Genomic DNA, 27,909 nt, shown 5'->3' with positions numbered 1-27,909 from the left:
AGGGAACGTCTGTTCGCTGATCAAGGCCTCTCGAACCCATAAGTCGTACGACATTGCTTCTCCCCTGGGCTTGGGAGCTTGCAAGAGGTCCCGGACTAGGTGAACGACAGGCACGAACAGACGAACCCTCGGTCGCAACACTGTTCACAACACTTTGCGTAACACTAAGCACTTTCCCACTTTCCGCCGTGGCACTTTGGCACTTGAGTTCCTTCACGTCAGCCATGAGTTGATTACGGTCACTTGCTAAAGCCTCAACTCTCTCCCCCAAGGCATGAATAGCACGCAACATGTCTTGCATAGACGGCTCCTGAGTGCTAGGAGGGGGGTTAGGAACAGCCACTACAGGGGAAGGATTAGGATCAGGGGCATGTGGAGAGGAAAAATCTACGGACCTAGATGAACTTCTCCTTACCCTATCTCTCTCTAGTCTGCGTGTATATTTATCAAATTCGATCCAATCGAATTCCGAAAGGCCCACGCATTCCTCACACCGATCTCCCAATTGACAGGTTTTACTCCGACAATTGGAACAAACAGTATGAGGGTCGAGAGAAGCCTTTGGAAGACGCCTATTACAGTCCCTAGCATTACACTTTCGAAACTTAGGTACTTGAGAAGGGTCAGCCATTTTGAATTAGTCAAAGAAAATTCCAAAAACAATCCAAGTCATCAACAAATAATACGATTCAAAAAAGAGTTCAAGAGTTTATGTTGAAGAAAACACCTGTACTGCGAAAGCTCAAACCAAATTAAAGTACTTCACCAAATATGATGGGAAAACTCCAGGTTCTACAGCGAGTAAAAGTACGTCTTGTCGTCAACGTCGACAGAGAAGAATTGAAGGTTTTGTTTACATTCGAGTGGTATCTGGCCGACAGTTGGCGCTGGTGGGCACACCCGCAACCTGCATAGCGATCGCTTGCGAGTTTTTTAAGTATGTTGTCTGTCGAGCCGCAGAGTTGCAGCTATTATATATTCACCGGCTAAGTTAAATATTTAAAAATAACTATTGAAAACTAGGACAAGCAATTTGCCAATGCAAAAAAAATACAGAAATTGAAGAACTATGGGGTTGTCAGTTTGCCAATCATTTATAATCCCTAAATTTCTCTGATTTTTTCTGTAAGTTCCATCACTCAAGAACATTCTATTTTTTTATAAAATAATGTTATATATATATATATACCTCTCATATCTAGAAATTTCACTTCCCTTTGATTAATTAATTCTTATAGTTTCATTAATGACCTCAATGTTTAATAACTTTTTACTCATAGTTAACATTCCAACAGTTATTGTTTGGTTTTCTCTACCACTGTGTTAACCAAGTCAGTTTGTTCTTGACGAGAAGTATCTAGTTCTCTACCTTATTACTATTACTGAAGATAAGTTCAAAAAAAATATCCAAACCTAACACATTTCAAAGGTGAAATGCACGTGCAATATATAAACAAAAAAGGAAGTTTTGTGAAATGATGATCATGTATCAAAACATAACAATTCATTTGTAATTACAGCATGAAATTTACAAGGAAATTTAACCGTATAAAGTGACATTTGAAAAATTCATATAAATTGTGAAACAAAATTCTAAGCGTCAACAAATAATTGTCTTAAACAATAACAACACAAAAGTAATATCTAGGTAGTTTCTCACTGAGAACTACAAGTACATAAAAAAATATAAATATATCACTTAATAAAAGATCGCCAGGTTATTTACCTTACGTAACGATAAAAAACATACCTGAGTGTTTTCATAAATCACCTTATTGCTAATAAGAAAATACATCTTCCAGTTATGGAATGTTATAAGCTTAACCTTACATACATAATGCCCTGCATTCACTCAATCTACAAATGATTGAGGTCCCATTTTAGATCACTTCACATAAAAGGGTCTCTAATTAAAAGGTTTACAGCATTTATTTCACATGAAATACCCTCATATTATAATAAAATTCTAGATACTGTAGTGTGAAACACTAGATTATATAAATAATATATGGCACCACTGAGGAGTTTTATTTTTTTTTTAAATTACTTCGTTTACAAATTATATAAATAATTAAGCTAACTGATGGAGACCTATACGCTTCAAAAAACTTTTTGCCCAGGTAGGATTCAACTTCACTGGTCCTCCATACTCTTCCAGCAGGTTAGGTTCGTACTGCATCAACACTTGTTTGGCAGTGGCAATGGCTAAAAAGGATGATACCTGTGGGGAAATTAATATATTGCTATCATTAAAACAATTACAGTATGCGCAATATCAGAATTTTAATAATAGAATTTCTTATTTCTATACTCCCATGATATCAATATTGCTTCTCCAGAAGCTCAGTTTAATCGACACCTTTTAAAATTTTCCCAATTTCTTTCCCTTCAATAAACACACGTTCTTAGTAAAGGGATGGAACATTCTAGTAGAGGTAAGAAGCCCAGAACTGCAGCACCAGAAATCTTTGGGAAGGACTGTCATACCGTTCGCCAATAAGATTTTAAAGTCCGATTGGCAACCCTTCTGTAACAGTTACTATAACCAATTTCTATTGTTCTGTCCCCTGAACGAAAGAGCCTCCTTAATTGACAATTCTGAGGTTAAAGCATTTAACCCTTAAGTGGAAACTTTAGTATTTATAGAAACCAACGTCAAAACATCAGTTTGAGTTCTGCTCTCTAGTTGAGTGTCTACTTTATAGACATTAACCCTATCTAACACAGGTCATAAAATAGGCGAAGAAATTAGTTTCTGTTTTTGGCTTTCAGAGACAAACCCTACCATAGAGGTACATATGTGTTCTCTTCTTTCATGCCAAAACATACAAAGGATGATAATGCATCCAGGCTCCGACACATTTTTATCTAAGCAGGTCAGAATCTAAAAGTGGGCTTAAGTATTAACCGGAAACCTGATTTGGTAGTCTTTTTCTGAATATGAAGCAACAATTTATTGATTTTAACACCCATGAAGTTGACTGAGGGTTGTAACCTGTCTTGGAAGTAGCAACTTTTGCAGGTTTGGAAGATTAGAGCGCTTGTAAACTTAACTTAATCTCAACTTTTTAGGGCATTTCTCTGCATTAAGGTTGAGCAAAGTTTGAAAAGGCAATAATTCCTCACTTTCAAGGTCTTCCTGTACCGCTGGTTGAGCGGAGTAAATATAGGCTGATTTCTTTGCTGTACATGCACCCAGAGGACTCTTTTTAGTAATTACAGATAATCCCCAACAAACGAACATCCTACTTACGAGCTTTCAGACTTACAAATGTAAATTACCGCAAGTCCAAAAACATGTTTATTAATTCAGTAGAGTTATATTTCCTACAGTCATAGTAGGCATCTGAGTTAGACTATGCTTACCCTGGGCCAAAATTAAACTCTGCGGGTACTTTTACAAAAACTACATACGAACAAAACTACTGTACATATGAACAGTCTCTTGGTCCCCATAGCCCACTGTGTTCGTTATTTGGGGACTGTCTGTAGACATACTTACTCCTTACATTTTACCCCACTAGACTTAATCCATGACCAGTTAGTGGCCAAGCTTGTAAACAAGTATACACTGTCATCTGAAACATGATAAAAATTGTAGACTTCAGTTGAAACTTTGTTTGCCCCATCAGAATTTAAGGGAATCATACAATATGCTACTCCATCCTCATGCATAACATGAGGTTGGATAGGAGCTCTTACTATAGCATAGTGGAGGGATATTAGGATCCAGGATACCAACTTGGCCTTCTACTTCACAATCTAGTAGTCTTATAGACCGACTAGGATTGCGGCATTACAAGGGTTTAAAATAATTTCAAAAATTAAAGGCTCTGAGAGAAGCTTTTGAATCTGTACTGTGCATCAAACTTTCAGAACCCTTACTGAAATAAAGTCTATTAACATTATACTCAACTTGGGGAGTTAGGTTAGGTTTGGCAATGGGACGGGTTGGACTAGAATTACTATACCGCTTTTAAAGACAAGATTCATTGGACTTCAAAAAGCTAATGATGTCAAGAACTTATGAAGCTCATTACAATTAAAAGTTGGCTGATTATACAAATTGTAAAAAGGTGGAGGAGTGTCATTCCTGCTATAATCAACTAGTCTAGTCTACCCAGGCTTTTCCCCTGAACTAACAGCAAATTTCATTTTGCTCTTTGATATGTTAAGTTAATTGGCAACCATTGAAACATACTTTCCATGAGGGAGCCCGTAAGGGAAATGCACCTTTCAAAACGGTTATTTAAATCACAGTATTGCCCCAAACTCTATGGTCAAAGAAAATCCGGATCATAACTTCCCAGAAAAAATTCCTGTGCACACGCCACTCTGCAATTGCTAACTAAACCAAAAAAGACATCATAATGCACAGTAATAAGGAAAAAATCTGGAGAGATTTAACAAGACCAGCACGAATGAGAAACTGAAGGGGCAGAGTATCTAGAGAAACAGTTCTGGGCATCTTACCACTTACAGTAAGCATGTTCCATTTCTATACTAAGAGTATCTATTTATTAGAGGGAAAGAAAACTGGAAAATTTTAACATTTAAAAATTTTGCAGATATGTTTATTAAACTGAGCTTCTAGAGAAGAAGCAATATGAACATCAGGGGAAACTCGTAGAAATTATATTTGCACTTTCTTAATCTTCTTTTCCTACTAAAATTTCTGGAAATCCATACAATATGTGTGAAAATCAAACCTTTCAATTTCCAGATCCAAACAAGTCAGTACTGTATTTACAATCCAATAAAAAAAACAGCAAGATGATAAATTATACAACAGGGTAATTTCTGTTAATAATACCCTATTTAATAATCTTGATAATGCTTAGTCACGAAGGCAATGTATGAATAATCTGCTTGTAGTAATTTAAAAATGACTAGTTAGTACAAAAAGAGCACACATCCTGAGCATGCTAACAACATCTACATGTAAATTACAATACAGTTTTCAGGAACGATAGCAAGAAAAACCAACAAATTTCTTTTAAATGACCTATTACTCCTACTCTTGCCTGGTAAATTAGCATGTACAAACCTACACTACCTAAACTTTCAGTTTTTAGGTTAGCAAAGAAAATATCTTGAGCAACTACTAGAAAGACAAATCCCAAAGTGGGGAAAAAATAACATTATGGTTCAAAGAAAGAAACATTACCTAGCAAACTATAATGAACTATAAGCAAATTACCTTTTCTCCATCTCTGACTAGTTCTCTGATGCAATCTTGAACAATTTCATCGTACTTCCCGAGTCTCATTGGCCTCCCTCTTTGAGCAAATCCTATAGCAAGGACTTCCTTTTTACCCCGGACTCTTTTAATGAGATATTTGTCTCTCAAACCTCGAACAGTACTTTCAGGTATTTCGAAACCAAGTTTTTCTTTATAATATTGAACAGCTGCTAAATTTCCATGCTCGGATGCAAACTTCCCAATTTCAGCTCTAAGTTCTGGACTATAAGAAGCATAATTTCCTCTTTTACTGACGCCTATGCACCCTCGGGGTACCTTTGATCGATTCTTGGGTCTCTTCTTTTTCTTTGGCACTGGTGTTGGAGGATCAATGTATTCATCTTCATGCTCATTATCATTATCCATAATAAGAATACTCTCTTGCTGATTAGATGGTCCAGGTTGTTCACTCAAATGACCAAGACCAGATTGAGCTCCAGCAGCAGCAGCAGCAGCAGCATCTGCCCCCGGGTCATGTAAGCTGTCATCACCCTGCCCTAAAGTGACTCCATTTGATTGGTCATGTGCCTCCTTCATAAGACTTAAAGGTTCATTGCTTAAATTAGCCTGAGCATGAGCTTGTAAAGTTGTACCATCAAAGGTAAGCGAGCCTGTTAGAGGTTGGTGGAATGATGTGATTAACTGATGGTGTGCAGGATGCTGGATGCCAGCAGTAACACTATGAGGTAATGCAGTAGTTTGAGTGAGATGAGGCTGACTTACAGTGGGCCCTACGCCATGGTGTGTCAATTGAGGTATATGAGTAGTGGGTGTTCCACTCATTGTCAGAGGTAGGGGGGAATGAGCCATACTAGTAGCAGCTACGCTCGTATGGGTCATGGCAAGCGGCGCAATTTGTCCACCATGAGTTACCGTTCCTCCAGCGCTTCCTCCCTGTGAGAATCCACTGACATAACCTTGCTGAAAGCCCGTTGGAGTCTGTGTAAAGCTCTGGTTCATAATAACTGAAGATCCAGGTGGAGCACCAGCTTGCTGATAAGGTAAAGAGGTAGTCATGCCTTGATTAATCACACCACCCTGATGGAATGCCAAAGAGTTGTGGTTCATTGGAACAACAGTGTTAGCTTGAGGTCCTGGAGCCATATTTAAGTGATAAGGATGCTGGTAAACAAAATTATTAGCAGAGCTCACATTGACAGTAGCAGATACAGCAGGAGCATTTAACACTGACAGCGAGGGATGAATAACGTCTATAGTATGCGTAGGTGCTGCCTGGTGATCTGATGTTAATACTGTGCCATTATTAACAACTTGCCCATTTTCCCCATTATTTCCTCCATTCATGTTACCACGTTCTACAAACTGCTTTTTGAATTTACGCACTGTGGACTCTTTGACCGCAAACTGAAGTTTCTCCGAGTAATGTTGCATCGCGGCACTAATACCGTACTGTGATGCATAGCGTCCAATCTCATCTTTCATATGCAGTGAAAATGACCTCTTTTGTCTGGCAGTAGTTGTACTAGGCACATTCACAACTCTCTTACCATTCCCCACTTCTATATCCCCTACTACTTCAGTCACTTCTTGAAATTTTTTTATATAGTTTTTTTTAAATTTGCGTACAAGTCCTTTCCGCACTTCATGACCTAATTTTTCTGAAAAATGTCTTGCTGCTACATCAATCCCAAACTGAAAAGCATATTTTCCAATCTCTTCCTTGATGTCTACTGTGTAACTTTTGTAAGTCTTAATGAAATTTCTAATGGTACTCTCACTAACAGAACCACCAAGCCTGTCAGACCAATAAATCACTGCTTCATGGTTTCCATTTGTAAGAGCATACTGTGCAATTTCATCTCGTAACTCTGGTGAATATTTTATGTATTTGCCTCTTTTACTCCGTTCTTCCTTTGTGGCACTTAAAAGGGCTTTAACAGCCACAACTGTGTTATGGGTTAATTGCTGTCGATTTTCATCGTTTGGCACACTGTCTTTTTGCTGGTCTGACCAATCAGATGAAGCAAGTGTCAGCATTCGCTCTGGACCTAGAAAAAATTAAATTCTGTTTGTATAAGACAATATAGAAACCATTTAGAGCTCATATCTTTGAAACCATAACATCCACATAAAGCAAAATGAAAAACTTAAATTAACTTTCTCAATTTATAATATTGAATTCTGAAAATATTCAAGACTATTCCCATAAATAATAATTCCTTTAAAAAGATGAAACAATTAAAGTCATGGAGCAAATCCACTACAAAATGTTGAAAAGGCTGTAAAACTGCAAGTAATGAAAGTGAAGCTGGCATCTAATAAATGCTAACTATTGCTAACTACTCCAGCAAACTAATCCTTTTTTATAATTTACATAAATAATTATATTAGATATACAGTATAGTACATCTACAATATTACAGTACAGTATTAACTTCATCTTTATACCATCATGATATAAAGTAACTATACATATCTAAGGTAACTACTTGTAAAACTGACTTGTTTTCACACACCCCATCAATTTTCAATAGCCTGATTTTAAACATAAGACTTACCTGGTAGTTATATATATAGCTTACGTCTCTGACGTCACAGCAAAAATTTAAAAACTCGCGCCAATCGCCGATTGGATAGCCAGGTGTATCACCTGTGCGCCCTAGCGAGGTGCCTTGGAACTATTCCATGTTTCCTCATATCTTCTCTTCCGCCGCTAGCGGCAACATCGTTGGATTTTTCACTCGCTGTAACCTGTATATTACAGTTATCTTGGTGATGTACATTTTACTTTTAGCCTTCGCAGGTTGGGTTCTATTTTTACTGAGTGTTAGTGTTTTAACTATGTTCATATCTTAAAAGAGGTAGGATTGGGAGTTTTTCCCCCTACTGTAAAACTAACGAACCTACTTTTTAAAACCCTATGGCGGAGATACGTTCCGCCAACTCTATGACGTCACAATCATGTTACAAACTACATAGTACTACGTAGTATGTCTTGCAAAATTCTTTGCTTTGCTTTTTCTTGTAAAGAATGAAGGAATTCTATCTTACAATAAGTTTTAACTTTTAATGTAAAAAGATTATATTATTTTTAAGAAAATATTTGTCTTTTTAGCATTCGTTCTTTAAGTCATCGATCTATTTTCAAAGATTAAATAGAACTAGCGTATTGTTAATTTTACGCTGCGTAGTTCTCATGACAATCGATGCAGTCCCAGCAATTCTTGGTATCGTTGTTTATTTTCTTTTCGATATTGGGAATTCTAGTATTAGTCGTATTTTCATATATATGTTCCAATTGTAAAGTGTAGCAAATCACTATTTTTGGGAACCCTTAAGATTTAAGGGTTGTTTACATATACAGTATACTGCATATACGTTATTGCTAAATCTGTTCATTTTAATAACTTTCCCGGTAGTTATATGTAACTACCGGGTGAGTATTTATAACATTCAACTTTACCGGTGGTTATATATAACTACCTGAAGGAGTCGAACCGAAGGTCCGGGACTCCAAGATTTTGAGTCTAGTAACCAACTCAGGGACGAACCAGAACATTACCTCCACCTATCCTCTTGAATGGGCGACGTCGTACGAGAGACCATGAAGTTCGCTGACACGCTTGGCCGAGGCCAGAGCGAGCAGGAGCACCGTTTTCCAAGACAGGTGATGATCAGAAGCCTGGCGTAATGGTTCGCAAGGAGATCTCTTAAGAGCCCAAACCATGTTCCATGGAGGAGGTCTCACTTCCGACTGGGGGCAGGTAAGTTCGTAGTTTCGTATGAGTGAAGAAAGATCCAGCGAGGAGGGAATGTCTATTCCTTTCAGCCTGAAGGCCAGCCTTAAGCCTGAGCAATAGGCTTCCATCGCCGAGAGCGAAAGGCGCATTTCCTCCCGCCGATATACAATAACTCCGCTATTGCTGGAATAGTGGCATCAAGGGGAGAGGTACCTATCCCACCACACCAACCACAGAAGACTCTTCACTTCACCTGGTAGACCCTGCGGGTGACTTTCGCAGGTGTCGAGACATCAGCTCCGCAACAAGTTGCGGAACGCCTCTCTCTGTGAGGAGATGCTAGATGGTCTCCAGGCGTGAAGCCGAAGCGATGCTACGGCTTGAGGTAGATGTTGCAGTGTAGTTGTTTGAGTAGCTCGTGTCGTGGGGGAAGCTCTCTCAGGAGTTCCGTCAGGAGATGCAGAAATTCTGGGAACCACTCTGCATGATGCTGCAGCGGAGCTATCAGAGTCATCGACAGGTTGACCGATAGTCTGGTCTTGTTGAGGCCCCTTCCCAACAGACAGAACGATGGGAAGACGTAGACGTCGATGTTGTCCCACCGTTGTAGGAAGGCATCTTGCCAGAGTGCCTTGGGGTCTGGGACTGGGGAGTAGTACAGCGGCAGCTTGAAATTCAATCCTGTCGCAAACAGGTCCACAAGGTCAGGACTTGTTGGCTACCAAGGGGGCCGAAGACCACTTGGTACTCTCTATCTGTGATGCCCTGCTCAGACTGTCGGAGAACACATTCCTTTGCCCGGAATGAAGCGAGCCGATAGGGTATTGAGTGGACTTCGGTTCATCTCAGTATCTCTACTACAAGATGAGAAAGCTGTTATGAAAAGGTACCTCCCGGCTTGTTGAAAAAAGCCACTACTGTGGAATTGTCGTTCATGGTGTGACTCGTCAGGGTCTCTTGGAAGTGTTGAAGGGCCAGAATGCGGACTTCATTCCTAGCAGATTGATGTGGAGGTACCCTTCTGGTTCTGACCATAGGCCTGATTCAGAACGTGCCCCCCCCCCCCCCCCAGTTTTGACGAGTCCGAGAACAGCATCAAATGCGGGGGAAGGACGAGAAGATACATTCTCTTGCAAAGGTTTCCGTAGGTCAACTACCACTGCAGGTCCATTCGTTCCTTAGGTCCCAAAGGGACCAGAATGTCCAGGGAATTGTTGTCTTGATTTCACCGGGACTTGGGCCGCCAATGCAGGGATCTCATCCTGAGGCGGCCGTTTGGAACTAGCCTAATCAAGGAGGAAAGGTGACATAGGAGGCGTAACCAAGATTGGGCTGGAAGCTCTCCTCGTCTGAGGAAAGGTTCTGCGACTCTCCTCAGCCTTGCTATCCTGTCATCTGATGGGAAGGCTTGGAGATTGGAGTCTAAGCCAGTCATCCAGAAAGCGAAGGAGATGGATGCCACTCCTGTGTGGCCATGAAGATATCAGGGTGAACATTCTGGTGGACACCTGCGGTGCTCTGGAGAGATCGAAACACAGCACCTTGAACTGGTATATCTTGTTGTCTAGGCTGAATTTTAAGTACTTCCTGGAAGACGGATGGATTGGGATCTGGAAGTACCCGTCCTTCAGATCCAGTGTGCCCATGAAGTCATGTGGTCTCACTACAAGCCTGATCGACTCTGCTGTTCCACGCTGAACGAAGTTTGTTTGACAAACTTGTTCAGGGCTGTGACGCTTTCTTACAAGAAAGTGTCGACTGAAGAAGCCGAGAGGGGGAGCCGTCGATGACCTTTTGGAGAGCATCCTTCTAGAGCATGGTCTCGACTTCTGCCCGAAGAGCTAGCCCCTTTGCCGATCCCATAGCATAGGAGCCCAGCAACACTGGATTCGCTGTCAGTGGAGGTAGAGATGTAAAGAACGGGACGCGATATCCTTGGCTGATCACGGAGATCGTGCAGGAATCGGCCCCGAGTTACTGCCACCTGAACGCGCAACCTTAGGCATCCCCCCACTGGGGACCATGCAGGGGGTTGCCAACCCTAGTGTTTGCGGCCTCGGCCGCTCCCTCTAGGATTATTGCCTCCCCAGGAGGACTTCCCGCCCTTCTTGTCTCTGACAGGAGAGGGCTGCTGTTTAGACTATGTCTTAGCTGCTGGGGCCGGTTCCAATGTCCTAGGCTGACGAGGCTGTTATTGTTGAAGCGCTGGAGGCTTGTAGGGTCTGGATTTAAGCGCCTTTGGAGGAGCGAATAGTGATTCGACTTTCTCCACCTCTCAGCTGTCCGTTCCCCGTCCTTGGGTTCAAAACAAGGTCTTTCCAAGGATGGGAGAGTGTCTGAGCTTGCCGACATCCATGGTAGGGACTTCCGAGAGGAACCTCTCGGTCACTGCATCTCAATGCTTCAACATCGAGTTTGCCCACATGTTCGAAACATGGTGAGCAGGGAAACGATGGTGCTCGTGCCCGAGAGAAGGAAAGTTTCCTTGACCTTCCTGGAGCTCTCCTTGGATAAATTCTCGGATTGCAACAGGATGCCCAGAGTTCCAAGCCAGACGACCAGCCACAAGGGGCCTGCATGGCACACTTTGCAGCTTTCTCCTGGCTTAAGATCTCCGAAGTCAAGAATGTCACCTGCCGGGCGGAGAATTTCTCGAGAGAAAAAAACTCCCTGGTAAGCCCCTTCCACAGAATGGTGGAGAGGAAGGGCTAAACCAGGTTCCCCCATGATCTCTAAGTACCTCCTCTGCTGACAGCTGACAGACGCAGTGTCAGCGACTCCCGCTGGAGGGAAGGGTATTGGGCTATCCTGAGGAGTAGAGATGATGGGGCCTGCCTGAAAAGAAGGAGAAGAATGTTGCCCAGACCTCTCTGAAGCTTCTTCCTGCTCCTGCACGTGCGCTGCTTTGCGTCTACAGGTGAGAGATCGTGCCGACAATGATCTGGAAGTACACGCTCCAGAAGACTCGCCAGGTTGCCCGTGTTGCGAAACACGACGGGAATCGCGGACGAAATCATGCTGGTGCTCGCGCGATGGAAAACCGTTGGTTCGCGCGTGGGCGAACATGAGTGCGCATGGGCGAGCGCAGGCAGCCGGGAGACCGATGGCGCGTAAGCGAGCGATGGTGCGTTGACGAGCGATGGTGCGTTGACGAGCGATGGTGCGTTGACGAGCAATGGTGCGTTGACGAGCGATGGTGCGTTGACGAGCGATGGTGCGTTGACGAGCGATGGTGCGTCTTGGCAAACATGGGTGCGCATGTGACCGGGCGCGCGGACGTAAGGGCGACCGCAGGCGGCTGGGAGACCGATGGCGCGTAAGTGAGCAATGGCGCATCTTGGCGAGCGATGGCTTGTAGGCGGGCGAAGGCGCGTTGGCAAGCGGTGGCGCGTAGAAACCGATCGTGTACAGGAGTTAACGCGTGGGCGCGTAGGAAACCTACGACGATTGAAGTGTTGGTGCGTTCAAAACACTTGCGCGTAGGCGAAGAATAGCGCGGGCGCTTAGGAGATCGCTGGGGCGTAAGGAGAGCCAAGGGGTGCCTGTGAGCGCCCGTGCACTAGCTTAGGTGTCTCCTGGGCAGCGCAGTGTGAAGTGGAAGCACGTTGGCGCGCTGGAACTGGAACCGCGCGTGGGCGCGCTTGGCGCGAAACTCCAGAAAGGCGCTGCAAGTCCAGAAGAACCTGTGAGCGCCTGTGCGCTAGCGTAGGAACTTCTTGAACTGCGCGCGACGAGGCAGGAACCGGGAGATCGTAGGCGCGTAGTTGCGCGGCCAGAAGATATCAGCGAGGGTACAGAACCAGAGAGATCGTCGGCGAGGAGGCGAAGAAATAATCTCCCTGCTTGCGCCCAGATCCGGAGATCGTGGGCACGAGGGCGAACATTGGCACGCATTGCGCACATCAGAAAAGGGCGATCAGATGTGCGCCGGCGAGCAGGCGACCGTGGGCATTCAGGAGACCGTTGGTGCACAAGGCACGTAGCCGCACAGAAGGTTCCAGAAGTGTTGGCAATCAGGAGATCTACGGCGAGACTCAGCTACAGGAGATCGCTGGAGTGTTGATTCAGCAGAAGGCTGGTCCACAGCAGGAGAGTATTTGCGAACTACTGCGCGCTTCAGGAGAACGAGGTTGCACAGGTAAAAAACCTGGCACTAAGGGACTTATCACATTGTGAAATAAGCCCTTAGCCCCGAAGGGACCGGTGCCCGTCGGAAAAAGGGGTGGAGTGGCGCTCACTGCGCATCTGCGTCCAGGAACGGAGATGGAAGACAAGAAGGTCTGGCAGGTGTCGGAGATCGCGAACGATCTGCCGAAAGGTCAAGCGAAGCAGCTGTAACGGTCTGCTCTCGTCGAGGAGGATCCTCTGCGGCTGAAGATGAAGACGACCATGAATAGGAGCACCATCATCAGTCCTCCGAAGAGGAGTCTCTGTTAGTGAACTCCCCCGAGGGGGAGAGACACTCGAAGGAAAGACCGTTGGACTCAGCTGCCCCCTCGAAGGATGTTCGGAGGGGGGGACTGAGCCTTCAGCAACAACAGCAGGGAGTCCTCCGAAGAGGAGTCTCTATAAGCGTCCTTCTCGCGAACGAGAGAGGAAAACACTTTGTAGAAGAGACCAGAAGAACTGATGAAGGCGCCCCTAGGGCCGTTGGATCAGCAAGCTAACCATAAAGAGAAACCCTCCGAAGAGGAGTGTGATAATATCAGTTGGTCTTAAGCTGTTTCTTAGTGTCAATGTTTGAGTATTTATATTGTTTTGTTTATTGTTTTGTTCTTCCTATGTTAATGTTTTAAAGCATGATTTTCATAAGTTATGTGTTTGTGTTAACATGTGCATTTATGTTGATATTCATTGTTGCCTTTCTTTGTTACAGATATGGTACTTTGCTAATGTGTTGAATAGAGCTTGGAAATTATCACCATGTATTACTTTCATTACAATTTATTCAACACATACTCATCATGGCTAAGTTACTGAAGCCGTCCAGACTGGACACGGATCCCAGCTTGTCCAATGCAGCCAAAGAGTGGAAGCACTGACATAGAACATTCACTAATTTCATAGAAGAAAGTGGAGATGCTGCACCAGACAAGTTGAGGGCATTAGTGAATTGTGTGTCCTCGAGTGTCTATGAACTGATCGAAGACTGTAGTACTTTTGAGAGTACAATTGCTAAACTGGATAGTGTTTATGTCAAGTTACCAAATGAGATTTTTGCTAGACATGTTTTAGCGACGCAATGACAGCAGTCAGGAGAATCCATTGACGAATTTCTGCGTGAGTTACATAAACTTAGCAAAAACTGCAACTTCCAGCCAGTCACAGCAGAACAATATCGGCAAGAGCTAGTACGTGATGCATTTATCAATGGTATTGCCTCAGTATTTATTCGTCAGCGGTTACTAGAGAATAAGTCACTGAATCTGGAAACTGCACACAGTCAAGCTCGTACGTTGGATCTTGCCCAGCGCAAAGCCGACACATATGCATCGCCACCTGTTCCTCATACTGCTGCTTTAGTTCCAGAGCGGCAGGCGACCAACAGCAACATCCAACGCAAGAGGGAGCAGAAGGAAGTTCACCGGGAGGTTCAGCTGTTGCTGCTGCCTACTTATCAAAGAGAAAATGTTATTTTTTGTGGTAATGCACTTCACAGTACAGGTAGAGTGAGTTGTCCCGCACGTACTGCCACATGCAACAAATGCGGTAAAACAGGCCATTTTGCAAAAGTCTGTAAATCGAAAATTTCAGGTAGTACCACTGCTACATTGTATTATCCCACTTTGCTTACAATAACTGCCACTTATCCAAATAATCTTTCACATGCAGCTACAAAGATCACTGTAAATGGCCACTCATTGAAGGCACTAGTTGATTCTTGTAGCTCAGATAGTTTTATACGTGAGGAAGTAGCGCAGAGACTTAAACTGACAGTAGTCCCTGCAAGCTCAGCGGTCTCGATGGCATCAAAATTGTTCAATGCTAGTTCCCCTGGATTTGTCATAGCAGACTTGGTTCACCTTGATCAGAGATATTCCTGTATACAGCTAGAGGTCCTTAAGGATTTGTGTTATGATGTCATTTTTGGTTATGATTTCCAAAACCAACACCAGAGCGTGAGTTTTCAATATGAAGGGAAAAGACTAAGTTTGAAGATAACTGGTGCCAAACCTGTTTGTGTACTAGCTACAGCTGACATCGATGAACCGTCATTGTTTCCGAACTTACCTCAACAGTCTAAACCCATTGCAGTTAAATCCAGACACTACAGTCAAGATGACCAGCTGTTTGTAAAAGACCAAATTTCACATTTACTATCTGAAGGTATCATCGAACCAAGTATATCCCCTTGGAGGGCATAGGTTGTAGTAGTCAAAGATCCACTTGACAGGCATAAAAAGAGACTTTGTATTGATTATTCCCAGACCATTAACCAATACACAGAACTAGATGCTTTCGTATTGATTATTCCAAGACCATTAACCAATACACAGAACTAGATACTTATCCCCTCCCAAGGATAGAGGATATGGTACATGACCTTACTAAATATAAGGTGTTTTCCACATTTGACTTGAAGAATGCATATCACCAAATCAGCATTAAAGAGAGTGAGAGGAAGTACACTGCTTTTGAAGGTGCAGAGAAATTGTTTCAATTTTGTAGGATTCCATTTGGTGTGACGAATGGTGTAGCTGCATTCCAAAGAGCTATGGACACTAGTTGAGGATGAGAAGCTCAAAGATACTTTTCCATACCTTGACAATATCACTGTAGGTTGAGCATCTCAGGCTGAACATGATGAAAACGTTTAAAACTTCTTGGAGGTGGTTCGGAAACGGAACCTTACCCTCAATGAAGGGAAATCGGTTATTTCTGTTACTACAATCAATGTTCTAGGGTATTGTGTCGGGAATAAAGTTATAAAGCCTGACCCCTTCAAGAATTATCGCCTTCCACAAATATGGGCTCTCTGCGAAGAGCTCAAGGATTGTTTGCCTATTATGCCAAATGGATCCCTGTTTTTTCTGACACGATACATCCCTTAGTGAACACAAAAACTTTTCCACTGAGCGAGCCAGCATTAGCTGCTTTCAATTCTTTAAAAAAACAACTCATGGATGTTTCACTGCGGGCTATGGATGAGAGTCTTCCTTTTGTTGTAGAGTGTGATGCTTCGGAAGTTGCTGTCTCAGCAGTCTTGAACCAGAGTGGCCGCCCAGTAGCTTTTATGTCGAGAACGCTCCAGGGTAGCGAGTTGCATTATCCAGCAGTGGAAAAAGAGGCCACAGCTATTATTGAAGCGGTTCGCAAGTGGAGCCATTTCTTAGCGAGACAACATTTTACTCTGATTACTGATCAAAGATTAGTGATGTTGATGTTAGACAGCAGGAAGCGAACTAAAATAAAGAACAACAAGATACAAGAGTGGAGGTTGGAGCTGGCATCCTACAGCTATACTATACAGTATCATCCGGGGAGACAGAATATTGTACCGGACACCCTGACTCGTGCCTATTGTTGTTCTATTTCCTCAATGTCCAGTCTCACTGACATCCATGAGAACCTCTGCCATCCTGGCGTCACTCGCCTTTTGCACTTTGTGCGATCCAAAAACCTCCCATTTTCAACAGATGACGTGAAAAGAGTGTGCTTCTTGTAGAATTCGTGCCCAACGAAAACCAAAATTCCATCGTCCAAGAAAAGGAGTCCTCATAAAGGCCACCCAGCCAATGGAACGTCTTAGCATTGATTTCATGGGCTTCTGCCCTCTAACACGAGCAATAAGTACATCCTTACGGTTGTTGACGAGTATTCACGTTTCCCCTTTGTGTTTCCGTCCAAACATGCATTCGAAAACAGAGATTAAATGTCTTGAATCTATCTTTATCCTTTGTGGAATGCCTAGTTTCATTCATTGAGATCAAGGTGCTTCTTTCATGTCCCAAGAACTGAAACTGTATCTTTGTCAGAAGGGGTTGCAACCAGCAGAACGACACCTTATCATCCTATGGGCAACGGCCAGGTTGAGAGATATAATGGTATTATTTGGAAATCTATTTGTTTAGTACTCGAAAGTCGTGGCTTGAAGACTCAACACTGGGAGATAGTCTTCCTGAGGTTTTGCACTCAGTTAGGTCGCTCTTATGTACAGTTTTGCACTCAGTTAGGTCGCTCTTATGTACAGCAACTAATGAGACACCTCATGAACGTTTTTTCAGGTTTCAGCGACGCTCTAGTCTTAGAAGTACATTACCGTCATGGCTTTTGACTCCTGGACCTGTACTATTGCGACTGCATGTTAGGTCTAGCAAACATGAACCGTTAACTGAAGAGGTTCAACTCATGGATGCAATCTCAATGTATGCAAATGTCAAATATCCAGACAGTAGAGAATCAACTGTGTCTACCCGTGACTTAGCACCAAGTCCTGCAGGTGCAACGTCTCCTGTACACCATGTTGAACCATCAGGAGAGACGGGGTCCCCAGATACAACTGAAGTGCAGGATACACAAACTCATGAATCCAGTGAGCCCACTGAGATAAGAAGGTCCACTCGTGTGTCAAGGCCGCCTGATCGCTATGGATGGGATTAAACCAATACATTTGTTTTGATTAAAGTTGAATTTTCTAGGAGGGGATAATGTGATATCAGTTGGTCTTAGCTGTTTCTTACTGTCAATGTTTGAGTATTTATATTGTTTTGTTTATTGTTTTGTTCTTCCTATGTTAATGTTTTATAGCATGATTTTCATAAGTTATGTGTTTGTGTTAACATGTGTATTTATGTTGATATTCACTGGTGTCTTTCTTTGTTACAGATATGTTAGTTTGCTAATGTGTTGAATAAAGCTTGGAAATTATCACCAAGTATCACTTTCATTACAAGGACCTCCTGCAGCTGCCCAGCCCCTTGAGCGTAGCTGCAAGTGCGACCACTCAGCACCAAGAGCATAATCGCACGAATTCCATGGTCCGGCCTTGCAACCGCTCAGCACCTAGAGCATGGTTACAAAAGCGGTCGCTCAGCACCAAGAGCATAACAGCCCAAAGACCAGGAAAAAACCAACCAGGAATTATTAAGGTAAGAGAAGTTGACCCCCCTGAAGGGGAAAAAACTCATACCTGGGAAGGGAACCTCCCTCGGAAGGGAAATAACCCACCCATGGAGGCGAACCTCCTGAGCATTCTAAAAGAACTAAGGAGCTGACAGTTGTCACGGGAGAACTTCTAGGAGAAGGGAATACGGCCATGATGAAGTAGTAGAAGAGGCGGCAACAGAAGACTCCCCAGGCCCAAACAGGACAGCTCTGCTTCGTTGGCTCATTTAGCAAACGAAAAAACTAGATAGTTAACTGTGAAAATAAAATAATTTGTTAACATTTACTCCCCCGGGGGAACTCCGAAGAGGAACCCCGACGGAAAAGAACATAAGAATTACACACACGAATGCGCCCTCCTCCCCCACTGACACTCACGGGAAGGGGGGAAGGCGGAGAACTGTAACAAAACAGAATTATAACAATTATAATTATGTTATTCATCTAAGAATGTTCACTAATAGTAAGAACGAATGAATCCCGAAGGGAAGCGTTCTATACAGAAGCTGAAAAGTTAACAAATACAATTAGATTTGATTAAAAATAATTGAGACAAAATAAACGGAGCAGCAACTCAACCCGCAACGGGAAGGAAGCTACCGTAATACATGGTACAGTAGTAATAAAAGGGTTAACGACCTCAAAAGAGAGAGAGAGAGACCGTAGTCAAACTAACCTCCCATGTTCCCTACGCTGATAGACCAAGTTCCCCGTAGGGAAGGAGGAACAGCGGAGAAACCGATTAATAAATAAAGTCCAGCGATGACGATTCCCCACGGAACCCGCTGGAGGGAAGACCGAAGGACAAAGGGAGAGATCGCGACCCATGAAATGTCACTGTGGGGGCCTGGGACCACACAGAGATGTTGTCATACAATTGAGTGGACTTCCTACACACACACACAGCACAAACACTGAAAAGGAAACTTACTTTATTTCTATACTCAAATATATACATAACCATAAGAATGTTTACGTATATATTAAGAATAAGAAAAGTAAGTAATTAAGTAAAGACAAAACATTAATGGCTGCCATGCGAGGATGGGACAGAGACGTCTGCTCATCGTCCGAGCCAAAAGTGAAGGGAGGCAGCTCACCAGTGTGTGTGTGTGTGTGGGGGGGGGGGGGGAGCTAGCTACCCCTCCCCTACCCCCGTGCTAACTAGCGCAGGGGTAGTTTAACAGCGTGGTTTGTATTTCGGCTACGGAACAAACTTATTTTATAATGAAAATAACATTTTGTATATCAGCATTCTCCAGATACCAAAAACACTTAACCTAGCCAGTTAAGCACCCAGGGTAGTCAACATTGCTGATGATAAAGTCATTCCAAATAAGTCTGTTAAACAATACAACCCTTTTCTTTCTGCTTCCAGAAAAAAAAAAATTATATCAATGCTTCCTTGTTAACATATTTGACCATTTTCATCCAATCCTCTTATACTAGCCTTCATTATTTCTACTTTGGTTATAGCTTGTTTATAATTTTATTAGCATTTCTAAATACATCCATTAGTTTTTCTTTATTATCTTTAGTGTTTCATTGCCACAATTCCTAGCCTTCATAAAGTAAATTTTGTTTCATTTTTGCTAGTGATTTTTATCATTCACTTTATAACTTTTTTCATTGATGCCCTTTGACTTTCAATATTCATTTTCTCTCAATTTGGGTTACATCATGATTACAAAGCTAGATAGTTTGGAAATTCAGTTTCATTTGACCAGCCGTGAAAATTATAAATAAGTTGATAGGTATGTTTTAGGGAAGATATTTAAAGAATTATAACCTGTATCTTATAGATATTGAAATAACCATTTAATTCTAAGAGTAAAATAAAAGTGTTACCTCTCCCAAAAGGTCTTCGCTTTTTCCTAGCTGCTGTTTTCCGAGGTTGGTGTTTTTTCTCCTGGAGAACTAATCTAAGTGGTTCTTCACCTTCCATCGTCCCTCTTTTCCTTGCTTCTTCTGTATGTTTGCGTTGATGAATACGGAAGCTGATCTTGCTTGTAAAGGTTTCATGACAATGACGACACTAGAAAGATAACTTGAAATGTAAAAATATATAAAAACACTTGTGTAAAGTGGCAATTGAAACCTGCATAATTTTTTCAATTTTCTTCTACCTTCATTACATTTACAGTACATAAATTTGTTTCTCCATGAACCCATTACTAGGTTCAGCCCAAATCCCATATTCCTTACCAAGGGAATAGAAAAATCACTCCTGACAATATCTGGTTACTCCCCTTCCCTTATACCAAAATTGGTCACTTTCTGTGCATCTAAAATTGTTTGCCATTTTTATACCACTTTTTTTCATATGGTAACTAGTTGAGGAAATTTCCTTTGAAAAAAGTTTGTAGACACTCATAAAATGGCAACTTCAGCTGACTTAAGTTTGCTCATGATGCTACTAAATGTAAGAAGATTAATGTAAATTTAGGATATAAAGAATTTAGATAACAAAAGCATAGGAGCTACTGCTACGTTAAATGCCATTTGTGCAATCAGTCAGGTCATATTAAAATGAAATGACCAGATAATCCTAGAAATTTTTCAAAAGATAAAAGAATTACTTCTCAATCATTCAAGCTATCCTTTTTTTCATTAAGTTGGATACTAGGCAAAAAATTCTTCTCATCAGCTTTAATCTTCTTTCTCCCCTCATATTTTATTCAACAATTTGTCAATAAAGTCTAAATTAAGCATGCAAAAAATACCTGCAAAGTAGAACTCTGTAGTCGTCGTCTTTTAGCAGGAACTTCAAGTGCTTTCTCCTCCTCTAGGATATTTATGTTTTCTTTTTCTTCTTCACTAACATAACCTACACGAAGATAAAGAAGAGTTATTCATCTGTTGGAATACATTAGTACCCCAAGTTCAATGACATGAGAATACTTAAAGCCAAAGTAAAAAAGGAATAAAATTATATATAGTTATATTTCATAAATATAAGCCATACACAGTACTATTGTTCTGAGTACAATTAATCAGCCAAAAGATACTAATTATTGAAAAAAAAATAAAATTTTAACAATAGATTATTTATATACTCGCCTGAAGCTCATATGGCTTTACCACTTAAAACCTACCCTTGTGTCTATGTCTATCTTTTAAGAATACCCTTTTTTGGGCTCAAGCCATGTCGTCCTGATGGAAGGTTCCTATAAGTAGCTTCCAAATGATATTTGAACTACAGTGATATTCCCAGATAATTTTACCTTTAGGTCTCCAGAATTCTAACTCCTGATGCAAATATCATTAAAATTTCTCTTAAGGATATCGCATAAATCAGGGGACGTATATCTTGATACGACACATAGCAATCTTCACCCTGAATAGCGTTTTCGCCTCGAGGGGGAAGAGTGGCAAATTAGAAGGGGAGCAGTTATCAAGGTTACCCTTCCTCCCATACTACTATTGAGTATCTAGATGGCGCCATATCCAAGATGGCGGTTATTCCTACTTTTGTAGCGAATTCGCACGGTGGTGTTCCCTGTTGATCTAACCTTTTTGATCGATTTTGTGAGGATTATTATGCAATCTCCAGCTTCTTTCGCCTTTGGAAAGTTGAGTATTGATTCTTTAGTGTATAATTTTTAGCTCTTGCTTCACAGTGAAATTAGAGTAATTTATTTGTGTTAAGGAGCTAGGCCTGTTACTGGAGGGGCCATGGGCGCTATCGTTCGTTATGCATATGTTATTTAGTTAGCAGAACGATTTACCAGTTGTAATAGCATTAATGATTTATGAAAGCTATTTACAGTAGGCATTATTTTACTAGTAAAGATATTTATTTTATACATTATTTCCTCTTCCTTAGTCGGTCGTATACATTAGAGTTTTGGCGATTTAAGTAACCGAGATTCGTCTTGCCTAGGCGATGTAGTATACTTTCAGACATTATCCCCATTTACCCTCGTGTATCATTTTATTGATTCAATTAGAGATAGTACATCTCTTAGAATTATATAACTCGATACTTATCTCTTGTGGAGATTCAAGGGTAATCCCTCCTTCCCTCTGAGTGCCACCGCAGGCGGCAACCCTTTCTGGTCTTGCCATAGAGTAGTTCACTCTGGCTTGACTAGGCTAGGGTTTTCTGTCTCCCACCTTTGCCGGCGAGAGCCTGGCTTTGGTTTTCGACAGAATCTCAGAGTATTCAGTCTTTCTGCCAGCGGCAGAGCTACAGGGTGAGTAGTCACTCCCCTGGCCGCTTATAGCCGCCGGCATAGGAAGCTAAGCCTCCCTAGGCCGCACCTGAAGTGGTAGTATGAAGCCGCAACCTTCTCCCCTGCGGTCTAGAAGACTAGTCCTGTGATGAAGAAACATGATCTATGCTGAGATCCGGATATTGAGGAGCCACATTCCTTGACCTACTGACAATCATACTTTGAGTTTTGTTAGGATTCAACTTCATACCCCATAATTTGCACCATGCACTAATTTTAGCCATTAACCCTTTTACCCCCAATGGACGTACTCCTACGTTTCACAAAACTCATCCCTTTGCCCCCATGGACGTACTGGTACATCCTTGCAAAAAACTGCTATTTACATTTTTTTGCATATAAAACTTTATGAGAAACTTCAGGCATTTTCCACAATAATGAGAACAACCTGAACCCTCTATGATTAAAATTAAGGCTGTTAGAGCAATTTAAGAAAAAAATATATTGCAAAATGTGCTTGAAAATAAAATGCCTGGGGGTTAAGGGTTGGAAAGTTCCAAATAACATTGGGGGTAAAAGGGTTAAGGGATTCAGCAACCCCAAATCTACATTCAGGAGATGGAATTGATCCAAAGAGAGTAGCATCTGGTCAGTACAAGGCTGACACGCCAGATCGCCTTTGAAGGAAGTTCTGAGTAAGTATATAGCACCGGAACAAAATACCAATCAAGCAAAAGTCCTCCTATTGCAGGACAGAGTCCGGAGACTAAGAAGTGCCGCAACCGTTCCTTCAGTGAAACTCGCTGCCAGACCCCCGGGGCAGCAACCGTTAAGTCACCTGGCCTCATTAAGAGAACCTAGCACCCAACGGTAGTCTTCACATGCACTCAATTCAATCACAACTGAAGACCTTTTGGTCTCATGGCATGGACCATCCCATTATGTTCATTCTGGTGGGAACAGAGCAAAAGAAAGACCTTTCTCCTCTCTTTTTTATGCTCTTTATCAATGCATTAAAAGAAGGAAGAAGGGCTCCCATGGTAGAGCACATGGCCTCTAGATTGTGGTACAGAGTCAGTGGCTTTGCCATATAAACCACCTAGAGTTGAAAGCAACATTCCTTGCTCTTTAACATTTCCAACAACTTCATGCAGGGCACTTGGTAGTGCTCATAAGCAACAACACAACTTGAACAAACAAGGAGGTACCACATTAAAGCAACTTTAGCCTTAGAAATCCGACATGGGACAATGCAATCTTCCTGTCAGTTCAGTTCATACCCAGCAAAAAGAATGTCTTGGTAGACAATCTGAGCTAGAAGACTCTGATAGTTGGATCTAAGTGATCTTTCAGTCCCAAGATTGTGAACAAAGTAATGACTTTGTAGGGTTCGCCATTCACCAACCTATTTGCAATGACCATTAACCGGAAACTTTTGGTGTATTGCTTGCCAGTACCAGATCCACAGGTAGCATTCCACGATACCTTCCAACACCCGTGGGACATCCTGGACATTTACATGCCGCCCCCCTTTTCTGATTCTTGAGCAATCCTAAACAGTTGGATAGTAAGCAACCTATCTATGACTTATGATAGTTCTGCTACAGCTGTAGGTAGAATGGCATCCTGCTGCTGGCGAAGGTTCCCAGGGAGTACCTCCCCATCCTGACCTATTGTGTCAACTGCACATCCAGATCTACCACAAATCAGTCGCATCCTTACGACTTCGCGCCTGGAGGTTATCCAGCATCTCCTCGCTCAGAGAGGATTTTAATAACCAGTGGCAAAACAGGTGTCTGGACACCTCAGGAGGTTATCTTCTGCATCCTACCAGGCAAAGTGGCCGATTCTTTGTCTTCTGTGTCGTGGAATGGGTCTCTCGCCTCTTGGAACTACTATCCCTTTAATCGCAGAGTTTTTAGTTTACCTCCAGGAGAAAAAATTGCTCAGTGTCAACTGTAAAAGGCTATCGCTCAGCCTTGAGTCAGGTCTTTAGACTGAAATGAGTTCTTATTTCTTCTAAGCAGAAGTAAAATAAAAACTCTGGGATTGAAGGAATAGTTTCTTAGAAAGGAGAGACGAAGTGTCTCCACAACAACGACAAAACATAGCCCACTTCTCCTGACAAAACACAGGCCACTTTCCCTGGTAGACTACGGATGTTGACCACAGGTTCACGAGGTGTCAGCGTGCTTATCTCCCATCTTTCAATGCTCAGATGCAGCGATCAGGTATTAAAGTTCCAGCCAGCTGGAAATCTTATATGCTATCACCTACTCCCGGAAGTCCCGTCTGCAATCAAAACAGGGTTGTTGCGAGTGATCTGGGGGTGGTGCTTCCCTGTTATCCACTCAAATGGTAACAACTGGAATGATTGTTGACTCATCATTAAAAGTGTTTATAGCTATGTTTCAGCTTGCACTATTTTCTATCTCCTATGTAAAGAACAAGGGTTTGTATAGTTAGGAAAAATCCAAATTACTTTCAAATTAGTCATGTTACTTTTCAGAATTTTCATAATATATTCTGTGAGATTTAGAATTCTTAAAATGGAGCATAAAGATACACAACTCTGCAGTAAAATCTTAACAATGCAATCAAAAAACTTTAAATGGCCCTAAAATCAACATTTTTGTGTTCGAAATGACTTATATACTTGATGCCTTCTACTGGACTACTTCTCGTAAGTACATATATGTATCTACAAAAAAATAGTACTTCTTCAAAAATATAGTTGGAAATATTTAGTTAACTGTCCCTACAGGACTTATAAATAGGTCTTGTTTAAAATTTCCTGAAAATACTCCAACCGGATCAATGGTCACGAAGTAATGGGTTAATCCCTTGGCTTATAGCATCCTGCTTTTTCAACCAGGGTTGTAGCTTGGCAATTGATAATAATTTACTCATAAGATAAAACTTGCTGAGCAAGTGGCCGAGCAAACACGAAGTGCTTGAACAGTTAGAGCAAATCTTATCAGATTAATTCAAAAGGAAAACATTTTGAGCTAAGGGAATTCTAAGATTTACCATGTTAATCATATAATGAAGGGGGAAGTAAAGGGGGCTTATTTATCAAAGGATAATATGACATCATGCCTACCATCTAAGCAAATAAGGGATAAGCAGTTGCTTAGAGGAACTTACTTTAGCAAGAGGGGACATATGCAGATCCTGGCTACAATCTCTCTACAACAAGATCCAAATCCGGGAGGTGGTGTGTACCATCGGAACCCTTAATGAATAGTGCTCTAGAATCACTGGCAAACACTTTTGAGGAGTTAGGCCAGGGTTTGAAACAGGCCAGGGCAGGGTAAGCCTAAAATATTACCCTGAATATAACTCCTAATAGCCTTCTGATCTTCCACTAAATAAGCTAATAAGGCTAAATTTTTAATAACCTCAGGATTATCAAAATTAACTCTCTAAGCTGTATATTAATATGATAAGCAAAGTCAGATGCTGAAGTGGCATTATTATCATCATTCCCTCTTTAAGCAAGAAGCCTAGCCTCCTCTGGATTACCTATGAGGTAAAAGCAAGCTTCTTTTATGTTAACTTTATTTAACCATGGTTTACCATGAAAGAAACAGAGAGGCCTTTGCACTCCTCCTAGCAATTACTGTCCCTGACACGAGACACAAAGAGAATGCGGATGATCGCCCATGAACAATTCCCTTGAGCAATCTACACAGTAGCTGCTAACAGGTTGGGAGCAAAAACATATCTAAAACTCTAAAATTTAAACAATCTTGGGGAGAGGTAATTAGTCAGACCAGTGCAACACCAAGATTGAAAAGACAGACACTGGTGTCCCACAGATTTGCTTATTGTCATTTACCGCTAGATTGCCTCATTACTTTACCCGTGGCATGAGTCTATTGGAAGGAAAGAAAATGGGATATTTTTTTTATTTATTTTAGGGGTGAATATCTATAATACTGAGCATCCTTGAGAAGCAATATGAACATCAGGGAGGTTCATAGAAATAATAAATGTATCTCAAAACAAATGGGAGATATACTTTCTCGTCTTGCTCAAAAACAGCAGCAAAAAATAAACTTATTTCTTACATACAAACATATAACAAGGCAATTCCCCCAATTTTGGGGGGTAGCCGACATCAAACAAATGAAACAAAAAGGGGACATCTCCTCTCTACGTTCCTCCCAGCCTGACAAGGGACTCAACCGAGTTCGGCTGGTACTGCTAGGGTGCCACAATCCCCCCTCCCCCGTTATCCACCACAGATGAAGCTTCATAACGCTGAATCCCCTACCGCTGCTACCTCCGCGGTCATCCAAGGCACCGGAGGAAGCAGCAGGGCCTACCGGAACTGCGTCACAATCGCTCGCCATTCATTCCTATTTCTAGCACGCTCTCTTGCCCCTCTCACATCTATCCTCCTATCACCCAGAGCTTTCTTCACTCCATCCATCCACCCAAACCTTGGCCTTCCTCTTGTACTTCTCCCATCAACTCTTGCATTCATCACCTTCTTTACCAGACAGCCATTTTCCATTCTCTCAACATGGCCAAACCACCTCAACACATTCATATCCACTCAACCTGCTAACTCATTTCTTACACCCGTTCTCACCCTCACTACTTCGTTCCTAACCCTATCTACTCAAGATACATCAGACATACTCCTTAGACACTTCATCTCAAACACATTCAATTTCTGTCTCTCAGTCACTTTCATTCCCCACAACTCCTATCCATACATCACAGTTGGTACAATCACTCTCTCATACAGAACTCTTTACATTCATGCCCAACCCTCATTTTTTACTACTCCCTTAACTGCCCCCAACACTTTGCATCCTTCATTCACTCTGACGTACATCTGCTTCCATTCCACTATTTGCTGCAACAACAGACCCCAAGTACTTAAACTGATTCACCTCCTCAAGTAACTCTCCATTCAACATGACATTCAACCTCGCACCACCTTCCCTTCCCATACATCTCATAACCTTACTCTTACCCACATTAACTCTCAACGGCCTTCTCTCACACACCCTTCCAAATTCTGTCACTAATCGGCCAAGCTTCTTTTCCTCGTCTGCAACCAGTTCAGTGTCATCCGCAAACCAACTGATTTACCTCCCATTCATGGTCATTCTCGTCTACCAGTTTCAATCCTCGTCCAAGCACTCTAGCATTTACTTCTCTCACCACTCCATCCAAGAGGGCTCTCGAACTTGGGGAAATTGCTCCCCCAGTTCGAATCTAAATTTCTCTCTTTTACCTTTTTCTTTTTCTCAATACTACTTCAACCTTATCCTAATTTCACAAACTTTCTTTAGTCTTGCTTTCCAAACTCTATGAGAAAAATTTCCATCATTATATGTGTGTATATATTATGTACATATATATTTATTTATTTTTTTTTTCTTTTCTCCTATGGCTTGGATGTTTTCACATCCATTGTAGCCCCGGCGGGGATGTTCATACATCCTTTATTGCTGCCTGCTTTGATGAGTGGGAGGAGGTATCGCGGTTGGGAGGTGTTTGCATTCAAAGCTATATATGAGAGTATTGGATGATTTCAGCCATCCCGAAGATGGTTTGGACCTTTTTGGCGGAACTATTCTCAAGTGTTGGGTCTTCGGAATCCAGGGGGATCCAATGCTTGGGGTAGGACTCTCGGCTTTTGGCCGGAAGCCCGTCATTATAGATA

At 42.0% G+C, this 27,909-nt stretch overlaps 1 protein-coding gene across 3 annotated transcripts in view; it reads right to left on the bottom strand.

Moving 5' to 3' along the window:
- Positions 1-1,523: 1,523 nt before the first annotated feature.
- LOC137652285 (uncharacterized) overlaps positions 1,524-27,909 on the bottom strand; it is a 156,116-nt gene continuing 129,730 nt past the window's right edge. For 2 of the 3 annotated variants that reach the window (XM_068385583.1, XM_068385584.1), the window contains exons 11-14: positions 20,772-20,875; positions 19,897-20,083; positions 5,201-7,251; positions 1,524-2,221 (exon numbers count right to left, since the gene is read on the bottom strand). In XM_068385583.1, the coding sequence (XP_068241684.1) occupies positions 2,072-2,221; positions 5,201-7,251; positions 19,897-20,083; positions 20,772-20,875 (2,492 nt within the window). In that variant the 3' untranslated portion in view covers positions 1,524-2,071. The remainder of the gene's footprint in view (positions 2,222-5,200; positions 7,252-19,896; positions 20,084-20,771; positions 20,876-27,909) is intronic. The other variant, XM_068385582.1, reaches the window with a different exon arrangement.

Source organism: Palaemon carinicauda, chromosome 13 (assembly GCF_036898095.1).
Source record: "Palaemon carinicauda isolate YSFRI2023 chromosome 13, ASM3689809v2, whole genome shotgun sequence".
NCBI classification, from domain to species: Eukaryota; Metazoa; Arthropoda; class Malacostraca; order Decapoda; family Palaemonidae; genus Palaemon; species Palaemon carinicauda.
Note: the sequence above shows the minus strand (reverse complement) of the source record. Positions and strands in the feature narration are given on the sequence as shown.